General features: G+C 39.9%; 1 protein-coding gene across 5 annotated transcripts in view; it reads right to left on the bottom strand.

The window, feature by feature from the left end:
* The window catches only part of DIP2C (disco interacting protein 2 homolog C), a 306573-nt gene that overhangs the window by 85222 nt on the left and 201081 nt on the right, over nt 1-20270 (bottom strand). For all 5 annotated transcript variants that reach the window (XM_018057349.1, XM_018057350.1, XM_018057351.1 and 2 more), the window contains 4 exons: nt 18132-18266; nt 13315-13434; nt 11735-11932; nt 4169-4260 (listed from right to left, as the gene is read on the bottom strand). In XM_018057349.1, coding sequence (XP_017912838.1) covers nt 4169-4260; nt 11735-11932; nt 13315-13434; nt 18132-18266 — 545 coding nt within the window. The remainder of the gene's footprint in view (nt 1-4168; nt 4261-11734; nt 11933-13314; nt 13435-18131; nt 18267-20270) is intronic.

Raw genomic sequence — 20270 nt, 5'->3', positions numbered from 1 at the left:
AGCATCAGTTTTTAGATCTGGATCTGGCAAAACAATATTCAGTCAAATGTTTGCAAAGCATCCAGGGCACCACTGCTGCTAAGACTGCTCGCCTTGAACCAAAACAGAGGAAAATACAGGAGATGCTGCAGCTCCTCCCCAGACTAGTGACTCCAGCCCAAAGTCCCCCTAGGGTACCTAGTCTGCAAGCAAGAGTCTTCAAGAGCACAGCACTGAGCAAAAGAAGGCGGTGCTTCCACAGCTAGACTGTGGGTCAACGAATCCCCAAGATCCTGGTCTGGTGCCCTCCCAGCTCTGTTCACAGGACAGTCAATTTGATCCAGGATTTAAAATCCCCACTGCTTGATCACTAAAGTTCATGCTGAAAAGGTCATGTTATATGACATTTGCAAAGTTGGGTTAAAGCAGGATGAAATGTTACATTAACATCAAGTGAATTAAAGCAAAATACAAAATTGTATATTATGCTCTCAAAAATATAAAAGTAACATAGAAAACAGTCAATACCTACAACCTCTTTTAGAATCAAAATTGAATTTTTTTTTTTTAAGAATTTAAGAAAGGGAAGACTATTTGTGTCATTCTCACCACATTTCCATTTTCTGTCTCTATCAGTCACAAGTCCTGTGTTTTGGTAACTGCACAGTGATTCCAGTGCAATACACATATGGACGCTTCATTTTCCTAAGCCCACACGGTTTCTTTCTGTTCAATTCCCTATGTATTCCCTGGCATTTCATTGCACTTTATGCACAGAACATAACAGGCATCAACAGGCCACCTCCTTGGTCTGCTCTCCTCCACTGGTCTTCCCATACCAGCCACACACCACAGAACTCCCCTCAGTCCTTTCCACTCTGTGCTAGAAACTGAACAAGAGCTCTGGGCTTGCTTTTTCTCCCCAAGAAGTTGTCTCAGATTCCAGAAGCTCCCAAAATGAGAACACTCTCTGTCCTTCTAGAACAGTCCAGGTGTATCTCTCACCATCTTTTTGGAGACCTTTTTCATTTTCCAACTTACAGATAGCCAGTTATCAATATCTTCATTTTTCCCTAACATAGCAAGCTCCCTGAAGGCAGGCTTCACATATGATGCATCTCTGTTTATTCCACAGCTCCCACTACAATATCCTGAAACCTTTTCAGCTTAGGCACATAAATGCTTTTTCAAAGCCCAAGCAGATACCGGCCCCCCACACCCCGCAAAGTGCAGTAAGAGGGTCACCCACATAAACAGCATCCATAATTTTTATGCCAAAGACAGAATGTTCACTATCCTTGGGAGAATTACATTTAATTTAAAACAATTTTCAAAGAGGTAAAGAACCTGTTTATTGTGATAGGTTACTATCAACTGAATACTACAGTGGCATATGCTTATTTAATGGGCATTTATATGCACATGCCATATCCCAGCCACATGAATACCTTTCAAAGGAATAATTTAGAAATGCAACTCTCCTCACACAATTCAAACCACCTGCTGCTGAAGAGAATAGTTTCACATATTCGATCAAAATCTGTCCCTACATTCTTTCTTACAGCTGAACAGAGATGGTTTATTTTGCAACTGTTACTGAAAATGAACTTTAAAAATTTGCAGGCCAAGACTTAAAAAAACAACTCTACTGAGACCTACTAACCAAATTATAAGGGAGACATTATCCATGCTACTGACATTTTATTGTGATAAAATGAATATAACAAAGTTTATCATGCTGCCGGTTTTCAAGTATACAGTTCAGTGGCATTAAGTACATTCACACTGTTGTAAAACCATCATCAACTATCCATTTCCAGGACATTTTCACTTTCCTAAACTGTAACTCTGCCCCCGTAAACAGTTAACTCCCCATTTCCTCTTTCCCACGGCCCCTGGTCACCTTCATTCTTCTGTCTCTAGGAATTTAAGTACTCTAAGTACCTTGTATGAATGGAATCATACAATATTTGTTCTTTTGTGACTGGCTTATTTCACTGAGCATAATGTCATCAGGTCCCTCCACGCTGTAGAACATGTAAGGATTTCCTTCCTTTTTAAGGCTAAATAACATTACACGGTATGAATATACTGTATTCTGTTTATCCGTTCACCCCACCATGGATGCTTGAACTGCTGCCACCTTTTGGGTTTTGTGAATACTGCTGCTGTGAAAAGTAGTGTAGATGTTTACCTGTTCAAGTTCTTGCTTTCAGTTCCTTTGAATTACTGGGTCAAATGTTTAAATTTTTTAAGGAACCACGATAGTATTGTTTTTCATAATGGCTACACCACTATATATTCCTAAAAGCAACAGAAGGGTTCCAATTTCTCACTGTTGCTAACACTTATTATTTTTTCATCCTGGTAAGTGTGAGGTGGTATCTCACTGTGATTTTGATGTATGTTTCCCAAATGATTAGTGATGCTGAGCATATTTTCATGGGCTTATTTGGCTATTTGTAAATCTTCCAAAGAAAAAGGTGTATTCAAGCACTGTGGCTGGTTTTTAAACTTTTGTAAAATATATTATTTGTAAACATTTCTCCCATTCTGTTTTCACTCTCGACAATGTCCTTTGATGCACTGAAGCTTTTAATTTTGATGAAGTGCAATCTACCAATTTTTTTTATTCCCTTTGCTTTTGGTGCCACATGTAAGAAATCATTGCCAAATTCAATGTCATGAAACATGTTTTATGTTTTATCCAAAGCGTTTAGGTCTTTAATTCATTTTGAGTTAATTATTTAATATACACTATGTGTGTATCAAGTCACTTCAGTCATGTCTGACTCTGCAACCCTATGGACTGTAGCCCACCAGGCTTCTCTGTCCATGGGATTCTCCAGGCAAGAATACTGGAATGGATGGCCATGCCCTTCTCTAGGGGATTTTCCCAATCCAGGGACCGAACCTGTGTCTCTTGGGTCTCCTGCATCAGCAGGCAGGTTCTTTATCACTAACACCACCTGGGAAGCCCGAATATATGCTATAAAGGTTCGATTTGGGGGGTTTGGTTATAGATATCCAGTTTTCCCAGCACCATTTGTTGGGTACACTTTAGCCCTTCTCCCATCTAATATCTTAGCATCCTTCTTGAAAGTCACTTAACCGTACATGTGAGGATTTATTTCTGGGCTTTTTATTCTATTCCTTTGGTCTGCATCTGTCCTTGTGTTGATACCATACTGTTTTGATTACTGTAGCTTTACAGTAAGTTTTTATGAGGAAATGTGAGATCCATGATTGACTTTTAAAAGCTAGAGGTCAAACATGTTCATTAAATTGCAAAGAATCATAGGCTACCACAGAATCCTAGGGCTGCAGCAATCTTATTAAACATTCCTTATAACGAACCCATGCTTTTGTAATATCTCATAAGTAAATCATAGCTTGTATTCTTGCTCATTTATGGTGCTCTACAATGAAACTTCTATAAAATTCATGTGGAGTCCTTTGGTGCAGGTGGATAACCCAGTCTTGGGGCATGCAGGTCCAGAGCAACATATGGGAAAAAAGTCACTCCACTTAAGGCAAGAAAAGTAGGTTCTACATGCAGGCCCACATCTTATTCATGGGTAAAGCTTGGGCCAGATTAACTGTTCTGTGTGTAACATTAAAAAGGAAATACTAATATCTGTTCTCAGTAAATTGGCATACAGCAGTAAGGATAAAATTCTTTTCAACCAAAGACAGTAGCCTGTATCTACAAATTTAATACTAGGAAAGGAATGTACCAGCGGTTTGCTGCAAGGATTCTTAGTATCACTGACTGATATAAAAAAGTTCGTGAGCACACAACTGTCTGCATCCTTAGATAGACAGCTGTTTCACATTCGGTCACGTGTCACGGGTTAGGAACATACGTCCTGGGGCTGGACAGAAATGGCTGTGAGCACTGGCTACACCATTTTCCAGACACGTGCCTTCATCTGATATGACTCTTATTCTCTCAAGTCCCAGTTTTCTTGAAGATAACCCATGAGAACTACTACAGTCAAGCTCACTGAGCTACTATAAAGATTACACCTGCTGAATAATTTCTGCTGGCTTGTGGTAAGTGTTAAGAAAGCCTGATTTGGTAATATGAGTATTAGGAGGCATTAAACTTTACAACTTTAAAACAGTAGGTATCTTCTCCACCTCAGATCACGTGTCCTGCAGATGCAATAATTTAAATTGCACTTACCCTATCTCCAGGTCGCACCATAGGCTCTTGTTTTGTACCTAATTTATGCAGAATGTTGTAAGCAACCTTCATACTTCTTGTCCACAGTTTGCCTATCAATACAAATTATAAAGACACAATTAATTGTACACATGCATTTTCTACTGTGTATGTGTATGCACATTAACCTATATTGAGAGTACTACTTTTTCACTTTAAGCTTTCAAGTTATTCTGAGTCCTTAGAATCCAGATGGGAAACAAAAGCCAGCAACTCTGACATATAAAACCTGAGCAGCATGAACACCAGAATAAGGTATTAAATACAAACACCTAGGGTGCTAAGAACCTACAGCAAAGCCACAGAGAATTTAACTATCATCACAGAAGTAGGGGATGATTTCCGAGGAGTAATGCACGTGAGGGATCACAGCATTAGTGTTACCACTAATTTATGTTTTTCAAAATGACACATATTTTCCTTTTTTAATGAGTCCTGCTTTGTGTGGTTCAGTTAAGTCATGTCTGACTCTGCAACACCATGGACTGCAGCATACCAGGCTTCCCTGTCCATCACCAACTCCTAGATCTTACTCAAACTCATGTCCCATTGAGTCAGTGATGCCATCCAACCATCTCATCCTCTGTCGTCCCCTTCTCCTTCCCCCTTCAATCTTTCCCAGCATCAGAATCTTTTCCAATGAGTTAGTTCTTCGCATCAGGTGGCCAAAATATTGGAGCTTCAGCTTCAGCATCAGTTCTTCCAATGAACACCCAGGACTGATTTCCTTTAGGATGAACTAGTTGGATCTCCTTGCAGTCCAAGGGACTCTCAAGAGTCTTCTCCAACACCACAGTTCAAAAGCATCAATTCTTCGGCACTCAGCTTTCTTCACAGTCCAACTCTCACATCCATACATGACTACTGGGAAAACCATAGCTTTGACTAGACAGACCTTTGCCAGCAAAGTAATGTCTCTGCTTTTTAATATGCTGTCTAGGTGGGTTGTAGCTTTTCTTCCAAGGAGCAAGCGTCTTTTCATTTCATGGCTGCAGTCACCATCTGCCGTGATTTTGGAGCCCAAGAAAATAAACTCTCTCACTGTTTCCAGTGCTTCCCCATCTATTTGCCACAAGGTGATGGAACTGAATGTCATGATCTTAGTTTTCTGAATGTTGAATTTTAAGCCAGCTTTTTCACTCTCCTCTTTCACTTTCATCAAGAGGCTCTTTAGTTCTTCTTTACTTTCTGCCATCAGGGTGGTGTCATCTGCGTATCTGAGGTTATTAATGCTTCTCCCTGAAATCTTGATTCTAGCTGGTGCTTCTTCCAGCCCAGCATTCCTCATGATACACTCTGCATATAAGTTAAATAAGCAGGGTGACAATATACAGCCTTGACGTACTCCTTTTCCTATTTGGAACCAGTCTGTTGTTCCATGTCCAGTTCTAACTGTTGCTTCTTGACCTGCATACAGATTTCTCAGGGCAGGTCAGGTGGTGTGTTATTCCCATCTCTTTCAGAATTTTCCATGGTTTCTTGTGATCCACACAGTCAAAGGCTTTGGATAGTCAAGAAAGCAGAAGTAGATGGTTTTATGGAACTCTCTTGCTTTTTCAAATGATCCAGCGGATGTTGGGAATTTGATCTCTGGTTCCTCTGCCTTTTCCAAAACCAGCTTGAACATCTGGAAGTACACAGTTCACATACTGTTGAAGTCTGGCTTGGAGAATTTTGAGCATTACATTACTAGCATGTTAAGATGAGTGCAATTGTACAGTAGTTTGAACATTCTTTGGCATTGCCTTTTTGGGGGATTGGAATGAAAACTGACCTTTTCCAGTCCTGTGGGCACTGCTGAGTTTTCCAAATTTGCTGCTATATTGAGTGCAGCACTTTCACAGCATCATCTTTTAGGATTTCAAATAGGTCATCTGGAATTCCATCACCTTCACTAGCTTTGTTCTTAGTGATACTTCCTAAGGCCCACTTAACTTCACATTCCAGGATATCTAGCTCTAGGTGAGTAATCATACCATTGTGCTTATCTGGGTCATAAAGATCTTTTTTGTATAGTTCTTCTGTGTACTCTTGCCACCTCTTCTTAATACCTTCTGCTTCTGTTAGGTCCAAACCATTTCTGTCCTTTATTGTGCCCATCTTTGCATGAAATGTTCCCTTGGTATGTCTAATTTTCCTGAAGAGGTCTCTAGTCTTTCCCATTCTATTGTTTTTCTCTATTTCTTTGCATTGATCATTGGGGAAGGCTTTCTTATCTCTCCTTGCTATTCTTTGGAACTCTGTATTCAGATGGGTGTATCTTTCCTTTTCTCCTTTGCCTTTAGCTTCTCTTCATTTCTCAGCTATTTGTAAGGCCTCCTCAGACAACCATTTTGCCTTTTTACATTTCTTTTTCTTGGGGATGGTCTTGATCACTGCCTTCTGTACAAAGTCACGAGCCTCCGTCCATAGTTCTTCAGGTACTCTATCAGATCATGGCTCCTCTGTCCATGGAATTTTCCTTTGAATCTGTTTGTCACTTCCACTGTATAATCCTAAGTGATTTGTGTGATTGCAACTAACATAAAGGCTACTTAGGATGGGTTCTGTAGGGTCTGATACCCCTCTTTCCCTATGTCCTAAGTTTCTCAACTTTAATTTTTCCTAACTTCAGAGTTTTAGGGTTTTTAGACAGTAACCCTTGAATTTAGATAAAGATTATGGTAAGAATTTTGACCTAAAGTTTTGAACTCTGGGGAAAAAACACTACAAAGCAGGATTAAAAAGATTTTTAAGAACATAATAAAAATGACCAGTTTTGAAGAACCTGCTTAGATTCAAATCCCTGCCTTCCTCTCAGTGCCAGACATTTTCTCAGCAGGTCTAGGTGACAGCAAACAGTCTGAGATTGAATCAAAATGACTTTTATAATCTAACATGAATTCTTGGACACATAAAGGCCTTTTATAACATTAGGTTCTATAAGCTTTCAGAAGCAGTCAAGGTGTTAAGAGATTTGCAGTAATAGTAGAGTGTAAGTTTCTCAGTCTTGTTCTACTCTTTGTGACTCCATGGACTGTAGCCTGCCAGGCTCCTCTGTCCATGGAATTTACCAGGCCAGAATACTGGAGTGCAAACCCATTCCCTTCTTCAGGGGATCTTCCCAACCCAGGGACCAATCCCAGGTCTCCCACACTGCAGGCGGATTCTTTACCATCTGAGCCACAAGGGAAGCCCAAGAACACTGGAGTGGGTAGCCTATTCCTTCTCCAGCGGATCTTCCTGACCCAGGAATCGAACAAGTATCTCCTGCATTGCTGGCGGATTCTTTACCAGCTGAGCCACAAGGGAAACGATAGTATAGTAAAGATAACAACAGTTTGAACTATTTCCTACAAATGCAATCTCTGTTCTAATCTCTTTCCTATTTAAAATGTAAAAGCTAAATTAACATACAGTTTGAATGAAAAGAATCTGAATTTGTCTTATTTCATATCGGATTCTGTAGCAACACAATTTAGGGTTGCTCCTGTCTTCCTACCAATGGATTTATCAACTTGTCTCTCCCCTTAGTGATTAAGGGAACAAAGAAGACTTTTCCACTGTTTCTGATTCCTGTAATTCCTAGACATTCCTGGTTCATAGTATGCACTCAACAAATGTTTGTTTTATTAACAGCATATTAGTTCAGTTCAGTCACTCAGTCATGTCTGACTCTTTGCGACCTCATAAATCACAGCACGCCAGGCCTCCCTGTCCATCACCAACTCCTGGAGTTCACTCAGACTCACGTCCATTTAGTCAGTGATGCCATCCAGCCATCTTATCCTCTGTCGTCCCCTTCTCCTCCTGCCCCCAATCCCTCCCAGCATCAGAGTCTTTTCCAATGAGTCAACTCTTCGCATGAGGTGGCCAAAGCACTGGAGTTTCAGCTTTAGCATCATTCCTTCCAAAGAAATCCCAGGGCTGATCTCCTTCAGAATGGATTGGTTGGATCTCCTTGCAGTCCAAGGGACTCTCGAGAGTCTTCTCCAACATCACAGTTCAAAAGCATAATTTCTTCGGCACTCAGCCTTCTTCACAGTCCAACTCTCACATCTATACATGACCACAGGAAAAACCATAGCCTTGACTAGATGGACCTTAGTTGGCAAAGTAATGTCTCTGCTTTTGAATATGCTATCTAGGTTGGTCATGACTTTTCTTCCAAGGAGTAAGCATATTAAGCAAGCTTCACAGAATTACGGTATTCATTTGAGCCTACTTGAGTACTAAGAGTAATTACCATGACATTTTATTCACACTCCTCTTCCACCTTCCTTAACTCCATCTTCTCAAGATTGGCTATTTTACAATTATTTGGTTTTTATTTGGTGATTGTATTTTCTCCCCAAAGAGTTACTAGACTTTAGAAATAACTCAGGGAGTTATTTTTTTCCTAAAGAAATCACAAATATTTTGTGTTGTCAGATTTCTTTAATGTGAACAATGTTAGAAAATTATTTTGGCTGAACAAACAATAACAATCAACTTGTTTCAACTGAAACAAAAAATCAATGTGTTATAAACTAACACATCAATTACAATCAATTAGCACCATTAAATTTTCTTAAAAATTTCAACTTCATTCTCAGTTTGGAATATTAAAGTTGATATCATCGTAAAGTCATATAAAAGCCAATTTACCACAGACAATTTGAAAAAGGCAACAACACACTTTGGCAAAGTTCTAGAAATATTCTTCTAGCAGAAAAAATAAACAGCAAATTGCTGATTTAAATTAAAGACAATATAACAGTTCTTGACTGATTTAGAAAGGAGAATGAAAAAAAATTCCCAACCGGGAACACTCACCCAGGCAAAGTTATCATTCAGAACTGAAGGACAGATAGTTTTCCAGACAAGCAAAAAGCTAAAGAAATTCATCACCACTAAAGCAGTATTATAAATCCTTCTAAAAAACAGAAGACGAGATAACACTTTCAAACTCATTTTACAAGGCCTGTGTTGTCCTCGTATCAAAACAAGACAAGGACACCATGAGAAAATCAGAGGTCTGAAGAACACAAATGTACAAATCCTCAACAATATATTAGCGAACCAAATTCAATAATATGTTAAAATGATCATATACCATGATCAAACGGGATTTATTGCAGAAATGCAAGGATGGTTCAACATCCACAAATCAATTAATGTGATTAATACGGCACATTAACAGAATGAAGGATAAAAATCATATGACCATCTCAGCTGATGCAGAAAAAAATTTTTTAATTCAGTATCAGTTTTGGATAAAAACTCTCAACAAAGTGCATACAGAGAAAACATACCTAACAAAATAAAAGTCCTATGTGACAAATTCACAGCTAATAGCATACTCAACAGTGAAAAGCTGAAGTATTCCCTCTAAGATTCAGGAATAAGACAAGGATGCTCACTTTTGCCATGTTTATTCAATATAGTATTGTAAGTCCTAGCCAGAGTAACCAGGCAAAAAAAAAAAAAAAAAAAAAGAAAAAAAGGCATGCAAACTGGAAAAGGAAGATGAAAAACTGTCACTACTTGCAGGTAACATGACATTATACATAGAAAACCTTAAGACAATACCAAAAAAAAAAACAGAGTAATAAATGAATTCAGTAAAGCAGCAAAATACAAAATCAATATATTGTTGTTATCAGAAAACTGCTGTGTCTATATACTAATAATAAACTACTAGAAAGAGAAACTAAGAAAAAGACCCTATTTACAACAGCATCGAAAGGAATAAAATACCTCAAAATAAAATTAATCAGGAGGTAAAAGACCTGTACATTCAAAATTGTTAAGACTTGGGACTTCCCTGGAGGTCCGGTGGTTTAAGGCTTCGTGCTTCCACTGTAGGGGGCACAGATCTGATCCCTGGTTGGGAACTTAAGATCCAGCATGCCACATGGTGTGGCAAAGAACAAACAAACAAAAAAAAAACCCACTACAAAAAGCATAATGAAAATTAAGCCCCATAAAATCTGCATCTTAAAAAAAAAACAAAACAACTGTAAGACTTTGATAAAGAAGCTGAAGACAACACAAACAAATGGAAAGATATTCTGTGCTCGTGGATTAGAAAAAACAGTTTTGTTAAAGTATCTGTACTACTCAAAGCAATCTAAATCCAATCCCAATCAAAACTCCAACAGCACTGTTCACAGAAATAGAACAAACAATTCTAAAATTTGTATGAAATTATGAAAGACCCCACATGGCCAAAGTCATCTTAGGAAAGAAAAACAAAGCTAGAGACATCATGCTCCCTGACATTATAAAACTACCAGTAATAAGAACAGTATGATACTGGCACAAAATCAGACATATAGATCAATGAAACAGAATAATCCATAAATAAACCCATGCATATATGTCAACTGATTTATGACAAAGGAGCCAAGCAAGGGAAAAGGACAGTCTTTCAATAAATGATGCTTGGAAAACAGTACCCAATCAGCTCCTGGTCTGAACCTGGCCAGGGATGAGGGTCAGACAGGAAAGTCTTCTATCTTTCTGACTGACTAAAATCTATTTCTAAGAGTATAATTTAAAAAAAAATCAATCCTATGTCCCATTATGGGTAAAATACCCTTAATCCACTAAGAATTTCCCAACGAAGCCGGAAGATAAAAATTGAGACTATGAAAACATATGCTCCTGAATCCCATTTCCTTCCATGAGATGCACAGGATAATGATGGAGTCTACAGTGGGGGCCCCACTAAAAGTTGGGTTATGTTACTTAACACAACACCTCGCTCTTGACCTCCACTGCTAATGGAGAAAACAGTTTCTTTCCTACCTGCAATTCGAAGAGCATTATTATCACAGAAATAAAACCGGAAGTTAAAAATGGTAATGTAACCTCACACATGCAGATATAAGCAATTTTGTCTTTTAGTTATGAAGCTGATTTCTTTGCAACGCTGCGGCAGAGTGTGTGAAAATGACCTGACAATTTGCTTTCTCCACGGCCCATTATCTGTGAAGCAAAGAGAAAGGAATCTCTCTCATATAGTTAACTATTTCCAAAAGTTTATGGACTGCATTAATCATACTGAATAAAGAGTTAAAGTTTGCTTCCCTTGCTTGCTAGAAAAGCACTGTGGAAACAAATTTTGTTTCTTCTGAGTGATGCATGTCAAAGAGTTCTATATACATTCTTTCTTGTTTCATTTCTTTAACTACCAATCTTTCTTCAAAGCATTAATTTAATATACATTCCAAGAGGTTAAATCCAACATCTTTTTATTAGAGTTACAGTCACTAATTTTTGTATCACTTTCTGGTTTTTACTAAAAAACATTAACAAATAATTTTTCACATTCAAATCAAATAATTTTTTTATACTGTCTAAGCCCAAAGTTCATTTGGATTTTCAATAGTATCTTACAGGAAAACGCAAATGAACTTTTTGGCCAATCCAATATTTCCTTTTGGGTTCCATTTATTTCCATATTGGAAACATAAGCCAACACAAATATAAACTGCCACCCTGAAAGTGGCAGTTGTGTGCAGGCACAAGCAGACAAAAGATGGATAAGCCTCAAAGGATTACCGTAAGTGAGGATGTAGAGCGGTTTTCCATTTGTGTCCATCGTGGTCAAGCATGGGGCCTTTGGTGAGATGGTCCCCCATCGCTGTAACGCTGCTTCTAAAGATGGGGGCCAATTGGTAACCACACCCAGCTGCTCCCCACGCATCGCCAACATCTGGGCTCCCTCTGGCTTTGGCTGGTTTGGATCTGGTTGTTGAACTAAATACATTTGAACACAGAAGGTTTTCAAGAAAAATACAGCCATTATTAGCACAATCATTCTTTTTCATTTTAAAGAAGCTAGAAGACTTATACTTGAGTTAGAAATTTATTACAGGAAACATGCACAGATGCTTTTCTAGAATTAGAGCTACAACTGACATATGAGCCTCACGGATATAACCAAGGCACGTAATTCTTCCAACATCCAAGGCAATGTCAGGATGTAGAACTTAGGGAGATCTGAATGCATTTATAAATGGGCAAGTAAAACTATGCATTTTAACACACCTAGAGTCTAACATTACAATGGTGAAAGTAAAGTTGCTCAGTCGTGTCCAACTCTCTGCAACCCCATGGACTGTAGCCTACCAGGCTCCTCTGTCCATGGGATTTTCCAGGCAATAGTACTGGAGTGGATTGCCATTTCCTTCTCCAGGGGATCTTTCCAAACCAGGGATTGAACCCAGGTCTCCCGCATTGTAGACAGGCACTTTACTGGCTGAACCACCAGGGAAGTCCTAAACATTACAATAGCCATGTTTAAAACATCAATTCGCAACATACACCAGTAATTGTAGACTCCAAAGAGTTCAAACCTGGCTGAAGTATATTGTGCCCTTGAAATATGGAGATGTAAATTTGAATTTGCTACAACTACCATGAGTAACTAGCACAGCTCATATTTTCTTAAGTAAAACAAAGATAAATGCCCTATAATTAGAACAATCTGCCGGAATCTTTAGATGGGTGAGAATCTGAGTGGTGATTCTTTATACTTCTAGGAAGGTTTCTCGCACAGTGTATGACAGATGATTTCCACTTGCTGGCTAGAAAATCAACCATGTCTTACTTGTGGCACAAAGACCAAGAAAATAAGGAGACTGGTTTTGATACAACAAGCAGCACTTTGTTTCAATTTTAGGTTTTCTTGTATTAAAAGGCTCAGGAATGTTCAGAGTGAAGACATCCAGCTCCTGAAGCTGTCCAGAGAGGCAGCAAGGCAAGATTCCCACAGCTCACTTTGCATTCCTCTAAAGCCTACGCAGAGAGAATGCACTGCTTGCTGAGCTCAGGTTGTCTGATTTCCTTGCATTTCTGTAGCTTCATAGAGTCCTTAGAAAGAGGACTGGCTCATGGGACAAAATCACATGCTTCTCAGAGTCAGTACCAGTGGTATTAAACCAGCTGTTTTGGGACTGAGCATATGTTTGTTTAAAGGGACCTTGCGGAACAGTACCTACAGATTCTAGGCAGGATTCTTATTTCCTGTGAACACAAGATTATTGTTTTTAAAGATCAAACAACCTTGGTCAAGAAATAACTTCAGTTTATGGGGTCACAGAAACACTGGATGAGCGTGGAGGAAGGGGCTCTTTCACCTTCTAGTAGTTCCTCAAAGTCATCGACGAAGAATTCCCGTAAGGGTGGTCGTTTGGGTCGTTTGAGGGTATTGACGAGCTGCTGGATCTTTGCAGATACACGGCTACTTACAGGCACACCTGAAAACAGAATCATGAGGCAGGTGGACTGACTCTCAGCACAAACCACCATGAATAAGCAGCCGTGGTAAAAACGGCTGTGGAACCACACTCTGTCCCATCTCAGCCTGGTGCCCTGTGTCCCTAGATGACTTCTGTCAACAAGAACATTCCGAGGAGAGTGGTCCCAGCATGTAGCCTTGCTGGGAAGCCTCGACAGAGAATAAAGATGGAGCAGAAATGATTCTCTTTACCCTGTGAGCTGTCTAGCTCTGGTGACCTTGGGAATAGCTCCAGACCACCGACTGGGCTTGGTCCCACCTCTATTCCTAAAAAAAGGGTCTGTCATCTCCTCATTCATATCCGTCTCAGGTTCTCCTCTGTCTCATCAGAAAGCTGATGAAGCAGAGATCTTCCCCAAGTCCCAGTCTCCCCTGAGACCACCTGTGCTCGGCCTCCAGTTGTCACCCTGACACCTCCCGATGAAGTACAGGGACCTGAGGTGCTACAAGTGCCACTATCCTCTTTCAGGTGACAGCCGGGTCCCTTCTATATGCCTTTCAGACCCACTCTCCTGAGTGAACATTTAGGGGACACATCCCAGAAGCAAAGCAACCAAAGTCTCTAAATTCAATTTATGATATTAACACAGAACTCACATATATTAATATTTATCCATGTGTACTGAGGAAAATAAACCCCACCTTATAATATGTTTCTTAGGATAATAAATGCTACATAGTTTTGAAAATGATCAGTGAAAAAGACGTGGAATTTTAAAAAATTTAAATGAATGAACAAAAGGAGCACCAAGACACTGAAGCCATAACTGGATCAAATGTACCCTCCTCTGCAGGCAGATTTCATTCCTATTCAAGGAGCTTAGAAACCTGAACCTGTAAATTTACAGGCCTAGAACCTTCTAAGCTCCTGGACAAAAGAACCACAACCACAGGAGGTCTTTCCTGTTCTGACTGAGCCAGAGGCCTTTATTCATGGCACAAGCGTGTGTGTTCAGTCTCTCAGTCAAGTCTGCCACTTTATGAATCCATTGATTGTAGCCCATCACACTCTTTTGTCCATTGGATTCTCCAGGCAAGAATACTGGACTGGGCTGCCACACCTTCCTCAGGGGATCTTCCCGACCCAGGGATCAAACCTGTATCTTCTATGTCTCCTGCACTGATAGGTGGGTTCCTTAACCGCTAACCTTACCTGGGAAGCCGTCCACCACACAGTGTCACAAAAACAGAACTCAGCTTTTGGAACGATACGACAGCTTTCAAGGAAAAATTTCAATCAAATAACCATTTTAATAGTCTCAAATATTCTATGAGCACTTTCAGAATTGAGACATTAAATATTTTACAATCTTGAAAATATATAAAAATATACAACCCAGAATTCTCAGTATCTAAACATAATGTTCCCCTATTAAATAGTCCCAGCTAATCTGGTTAGCTGATTCTAGCTAATAAGACTTAAATTGAAGAAAGTACGGAAAACCACTAGACCATTCAGGTATGACATAAATCAAATCCCTTAGGATTACACAGAGAAAGTAACAAATAGATTCAAAGGATTAGATCTGATAGAGTGCTTGAAGAACTATGGATGGAGGTTCATGACATTGTACAGGATGCATCACCATCCCCAAGAAAATGAAAGGCAAAAAGGCAAAATGGTTGTCTTAGAAATAGCTGAGAAATGAAGAGAAGCTAAAGACAAATGTGAAAAGGAAAGATATACCCATCTGAATACAGAGTTCCAAAGAATAGCAAGGAGAAATAAGAAAGCCTTCCTTAATGATGAACGTAAAGAAATAGAAGAAAACAACAGAATGGGAAAGACTAAAGATCTCTTCAAAATTAGAGATACCAAGAGAACATTTCATGCAAAGATGGGCACAATGAAGGACAGAAATGGTATGGACCTAACAGAAGCAGAAGATATTAAGAAGAGGTGGCAAGAATACACAGAACTATACAAAAAAGATCTTCACAACCCAGATAATCACGATGGTGTGATCACTTAACTAGAGCCAGACATCCTGGAATGCAAAGTCAACTGGGCTTTAGGAAGCATCACTATGAACAAAGCTAGTGGAGGTGATGGAATTCCAGTTGAGCTTTCCCAAATCCTAAAAGATGATGCTGTGAAAGCGCTGCACTCAATATGCCAGTAAATTTGGAAAACTCAGCAGTGGCCACAGGACTGGAAAAGGTCAGTTTTCATTCCAATCCCAAAGAAAGGCAATGCCAAAGAATGTCCAAACCACTGCACAATTGCAGTCATCTCACACGCTAGCAAAGTAATGCTCAAAATTCTGCAAGCCAGTTTTTAATAGTACATGAACTGTGAACTTCCAGATGTTCAAGCTGGATTTATAAAAGCCTAAGGAACCAGGATCAAAGTGCCAACATCCGCTGGATCATCAAAAAAGCAAGAGTTCCAGAAAAACAACTACTTCTGCTTCATTGACTATCCCAAAACCTTTGTGTGGATCACAACAAACTGGAAAATTCTGAAAAAGATGGGAATAACAGACCACCTGACCTGGCTCCTGAGAAATCTGTATGCAGGTCAGGAAGCAGCAGTTAGAACCAGACATGGAACATCAGACTGGTTCCAAATCCAAGGAAAGGAGCACGTAAAGGCTGTATATTGTCACCCTGCTTATTTAACTTATATGCAGAGTACATCATGACAAATGCTGGACTGGATGAAGCTGGAATCAAGATTGCCAGGAGAAACATCAATAACCTCAGATATGCAGATGACACCACCCTTAAGGCAGAAAGTGAAGAGGAACTAAAGAGCCTCTTGATAAAAGGGAAAACCGACAGTGAAAAAGTTGGCTTGAAAATCAACATTCAGAAAACTAAGATCATGGCATCTGGTCCCATCACTTCATGGCAAAGAGATGGGGAAGCACTGGAAACAGTGAGAGACTTTTCTTGGGCTCCAAAATCACTGCAGATGGGGACTGTAGCCATGAAATGAAAAGACGCTTGCTTCTTGGAAGAAAAGCTATGACCCACCTAGACAGCATGTTAAAAAGCAGAGGCATTACTTTTGCCAACAAAGGTCTGTCTAGTCAAAGCTATGGTTTTTCCAGTAGTCATGTATGGATGTGAGAGCTGGACTATAAAAAAAGCTGAGCACTGGAGAATTGATGCTTTTGAACTGTGGTGTTGGAGAAGACTCTTGAAGAGTCCCTTGGACTGCAAGGAGATCCAACCAGTCAATGCTAAAGGAAATCAGCCCCAAATCAGCCCTGGAAGGACTGATGCTGAAGCTGAAAGTCCAATACTTTGTCCACCTGATGTGAAGGACTGACTCATCGGAAAAGACCCTGATGCTGGGAAAGACTGATGGTGGGAGGAGAAGGGGACGACAGAGGATGAAATGGTTGGATGGCATTACCGACTCAAAGGACATGAGTTTGAGCAAGCTCCGTGAGTTGGTGATGGACAGGGAAGCCTGGCATGCTGTAGTCCATGGGGTCACAAAGAGTAGGACACGACTGAGCAACTGAACTCAACTGAATCTGGTTTGGATGAATCAGAGATTATTTCTCAAAGCCACTGGTACTCCAGCTTAAACAGGACACACACATTATTTCAGGACCCAGCTCAGAGTTTCTCATGTGTTAGGTCTGGGATGTGGCCCAGAATCTGTTTTCCAACAACTGCCCCATGTGGTTCTGATACCAGATGCTATCACATCACTGGACTAGACAACAGATGAATTTACCTGGAGGAGGAGATGAAGATGATAAATTTCAAAGGCAACAAAGATACTTAAGTGGTGAAGACAAGAACAGTAATGACAGATTCAAGAAACAATGGATTTAGTGGAGGACTACACAGACATTGACACTGAGAAGCAGTCCAGAGAAACCAGTCATACTGGACACTGGACTGACTCCATCTGTACTAACAGAGAACTCGCAATCCAGCAACCTTGGGCTCTGACCACAGTGAGGAGGCATCAGCCTGTTGGAGGCTGGGTTCAGGCCTCCTCATTACCCCTGAGTCACTGGGTCACAGACACAAGCACATTGGTATAGAGGGCACACAGAAGCTGCTACAAACATCTTCCAAGTAAAGAACACTTTACATCATCATCAGGTTCCATGCTAACTGTCATGACCCTGGAGGTCAAGGAATGCAGAATAAAGCATGAAGTTCATGTTCCAGCCTGTCACTTCAGAATGGGTAACAGGAAGATGTTAGAGCATGCAAAGATGAAAGATTCGAGGAATAAGAGAACCCCAATGGCTGTACACAAATCACCAACACTTTATTCAACATGGAGGGAGAAAAGGACCCTCTTTCTTCCAAAGTCTAAAGCACCACACTGCCCATCTCTGTCAATTATTTCAGATGCATTAATCCATATTGATCTCCAAGTACCTGTTCATAGTCTTAACACCTGCACTAATTTTGTAACTGTGGAATCAACATCATTCACCACCAAAAACAGCAGGATTTTATCAAACCTTTTTCTTCTCATGACTAAACTCCTACACCAAGGAGTAACTCTTGCCCTTGGAGACAGTCTGCACTTCCTGTAACTGCGCCACTTTCTAGGGAAGCTCATGAAGGCCCTGATGAGCTCATGAGCCGACTGTGTCCCTAGAAGAAACACATCCAGTCAGGGCACAGAAGGGCACTTGGAATTTACAAAGGAGGAAAACTTGCTGGAAGACGTACCATCGCCAGTCTCCATGAGCTCGGCATTGCCATATTTCGGGGCTGTCCGTGACGTCGTGGAGCCCTGCGGCCTTTCTACTTGTATTGCATGTTCTGAGGTGTAAGTGGTTACATCAGGAGGTGCAGAGTGATTTTCTGTAAAGAAGCAAACTGTAAGTTTTCTGGTAATCATGATACATTTATACATAAGCAGTTAAGTTTTCCAAAATGCCACATCCTAAGAAGAGGACAACATTCTGAATCAAAAACTAGAAAAAAACTTAGGCATAAAGATGGTCTTTACCATAATTTACACTGCTCAACATGAACAAAGTTAGGTAAAACTTCAGTCACAATATCACTGCAGGACCCACATCAATGACTAACTGTAACATTTTAATTAGAATAATGTCATCAAGTGGCCAATGGAAGAAGATAGTGTAAGTTATGTGCTTGCTCATAACAGAGTAATTTACCTGTCTGTCATAATAGAGGCAGTTAAGAGTTAAGCTTTAGATATAGAGAGCCTGAGGTTTGACTCCCAATTCTGCAAATTCTTGAGACCTTGGAAAGCATGCTGATCTCTATACTTTGGTCTCTTCATTCATCAAATGGGAAAAATGGTAACTAGTTGCTTGTTGGATACACATATGTAAATAAGTTAACATATGTAAAGTTTGTAATACTATACAGAAGGGGTTATCAAAACTATACCCAAGAAAAAGAAATGCAAAAAGGCAAAATGGTTGTCTGAGGAGGCCTTAAAAACAGTGGAGAAAAGAAGAGAAGCGAAAGGCAAAGGAGAAAAGGAGAGATATATTCATCTGAAGGCAGAGTTCCAAACATTAGCAAGGAGATAAGAAAGCCTTACTCAATGATCAATGTGAAGAAATAGAAGAGAACAACAGAATGGGAAAGACTAGAGATCTCTTCAAGGAAATCAGATACCAAGGGAACATTTCATGCAAAGATGGACACAATAAAGTGCAGAAATGGAAAAAAAAAAAGACAGAAATGGAACGGATCTAACAGAAGCAGAAGATACTAAGAACAGGTGGCAAGAATACACAGAAGAACCATACAAAGAGATCTTAATGACCCAAATAACCACAATGGTGTTATTACTTACCTAGAGTCAGACATCCTGGAGCGTGAACTTGAGTGGGCCTTAGGAAGCATCACTATGAACAAAGCTAGTGAAGGTGATGGAATTCTAGCTATGCTATTTCAAATCTTAAAAGATGCTGCTGTGAAACTGCTGGCATTCAATATGCCAGCAAATTTGGAAAACTCAGCAGTGGCCACAGGACTGGAAAAGGTGTTTTCATTCCAGTCCCAAAGAAGGGCAATGCTAAAGAATGTTCAAACTACTACACAACTGCACTCATTTCAGATGCTAGCAAAGAAATGCTGAAAATTTTCCGATTATGCTTCAACAGTACATGAACCGAGAACTTCCAGATGTCCAAGCTGGATTTTAAAAAGGCAGAGGAACCAGACATCAAATTGCCAACATCCAGTGGATCATCGGAAAAGGAAGAAAATCCTAGAAAACCATCTACTTCTACTTCACTGACTACGTTAAAGCTTTTGGCTGTGTGGATCCCAACAAACTGTGGAAAATTCTTCAAGAGATGAGATTACCATACCACCTTACCTGCCTTCTGAGAAATCTCTGTGCAGGTCAAGAAGCAACAGTTAGAACTAGATATGGAACAACAGACTGGGCTCCAAATTGGGAAAGGAGTACGTCAAGGCTGTATATTGTCACCCTGCTTATTTAACTTATATGCGGAGTATATCATGTGAAATGCTGGACTGGATGAATCAAAAGTTGGAACCAAGATTGCCAAGAGAAATATCAATAACCTCAGATATGCAGATGACGCCACCCTTATGGCTGAAAGGGAAGAAAAACTAAAGAGTCTCTTGATGAAAGTGAAAGAGGACAGTGAAAAAGCTGGCTTAAAACTCAACATTCAAAAAACTAAGATCATGGCATCTGGTTCCATCACTTTATGGCAAATAGATGGGGAATAACTGGGAACAGTGACCATCTTTATTTTCTTGGGCTCCAAAATCACTGCAGATGCTGACTGCATCCATGAAAGTAAAAGACACCTGCTCCTTGGAAGAAAAGTGAAAAAAGTGAAAGTTGCT

Source organism: Capra hircus, chromosome 13 (assembly GCF_001704415.2).
Source record: "Capra hircus breed San Clemente chromosome 13, ASM170441v1, whole genome shotgun sequence".
Classification (NCBI taxonomy): Eukaryota; Metazoa; Chordata; class Mammalia; order Artiodactyla; family Bovidae; genus Capra; species Capra hircus.
This window is presented reverse-complemented; position numbering and strand designations above follow the sequence as displayed.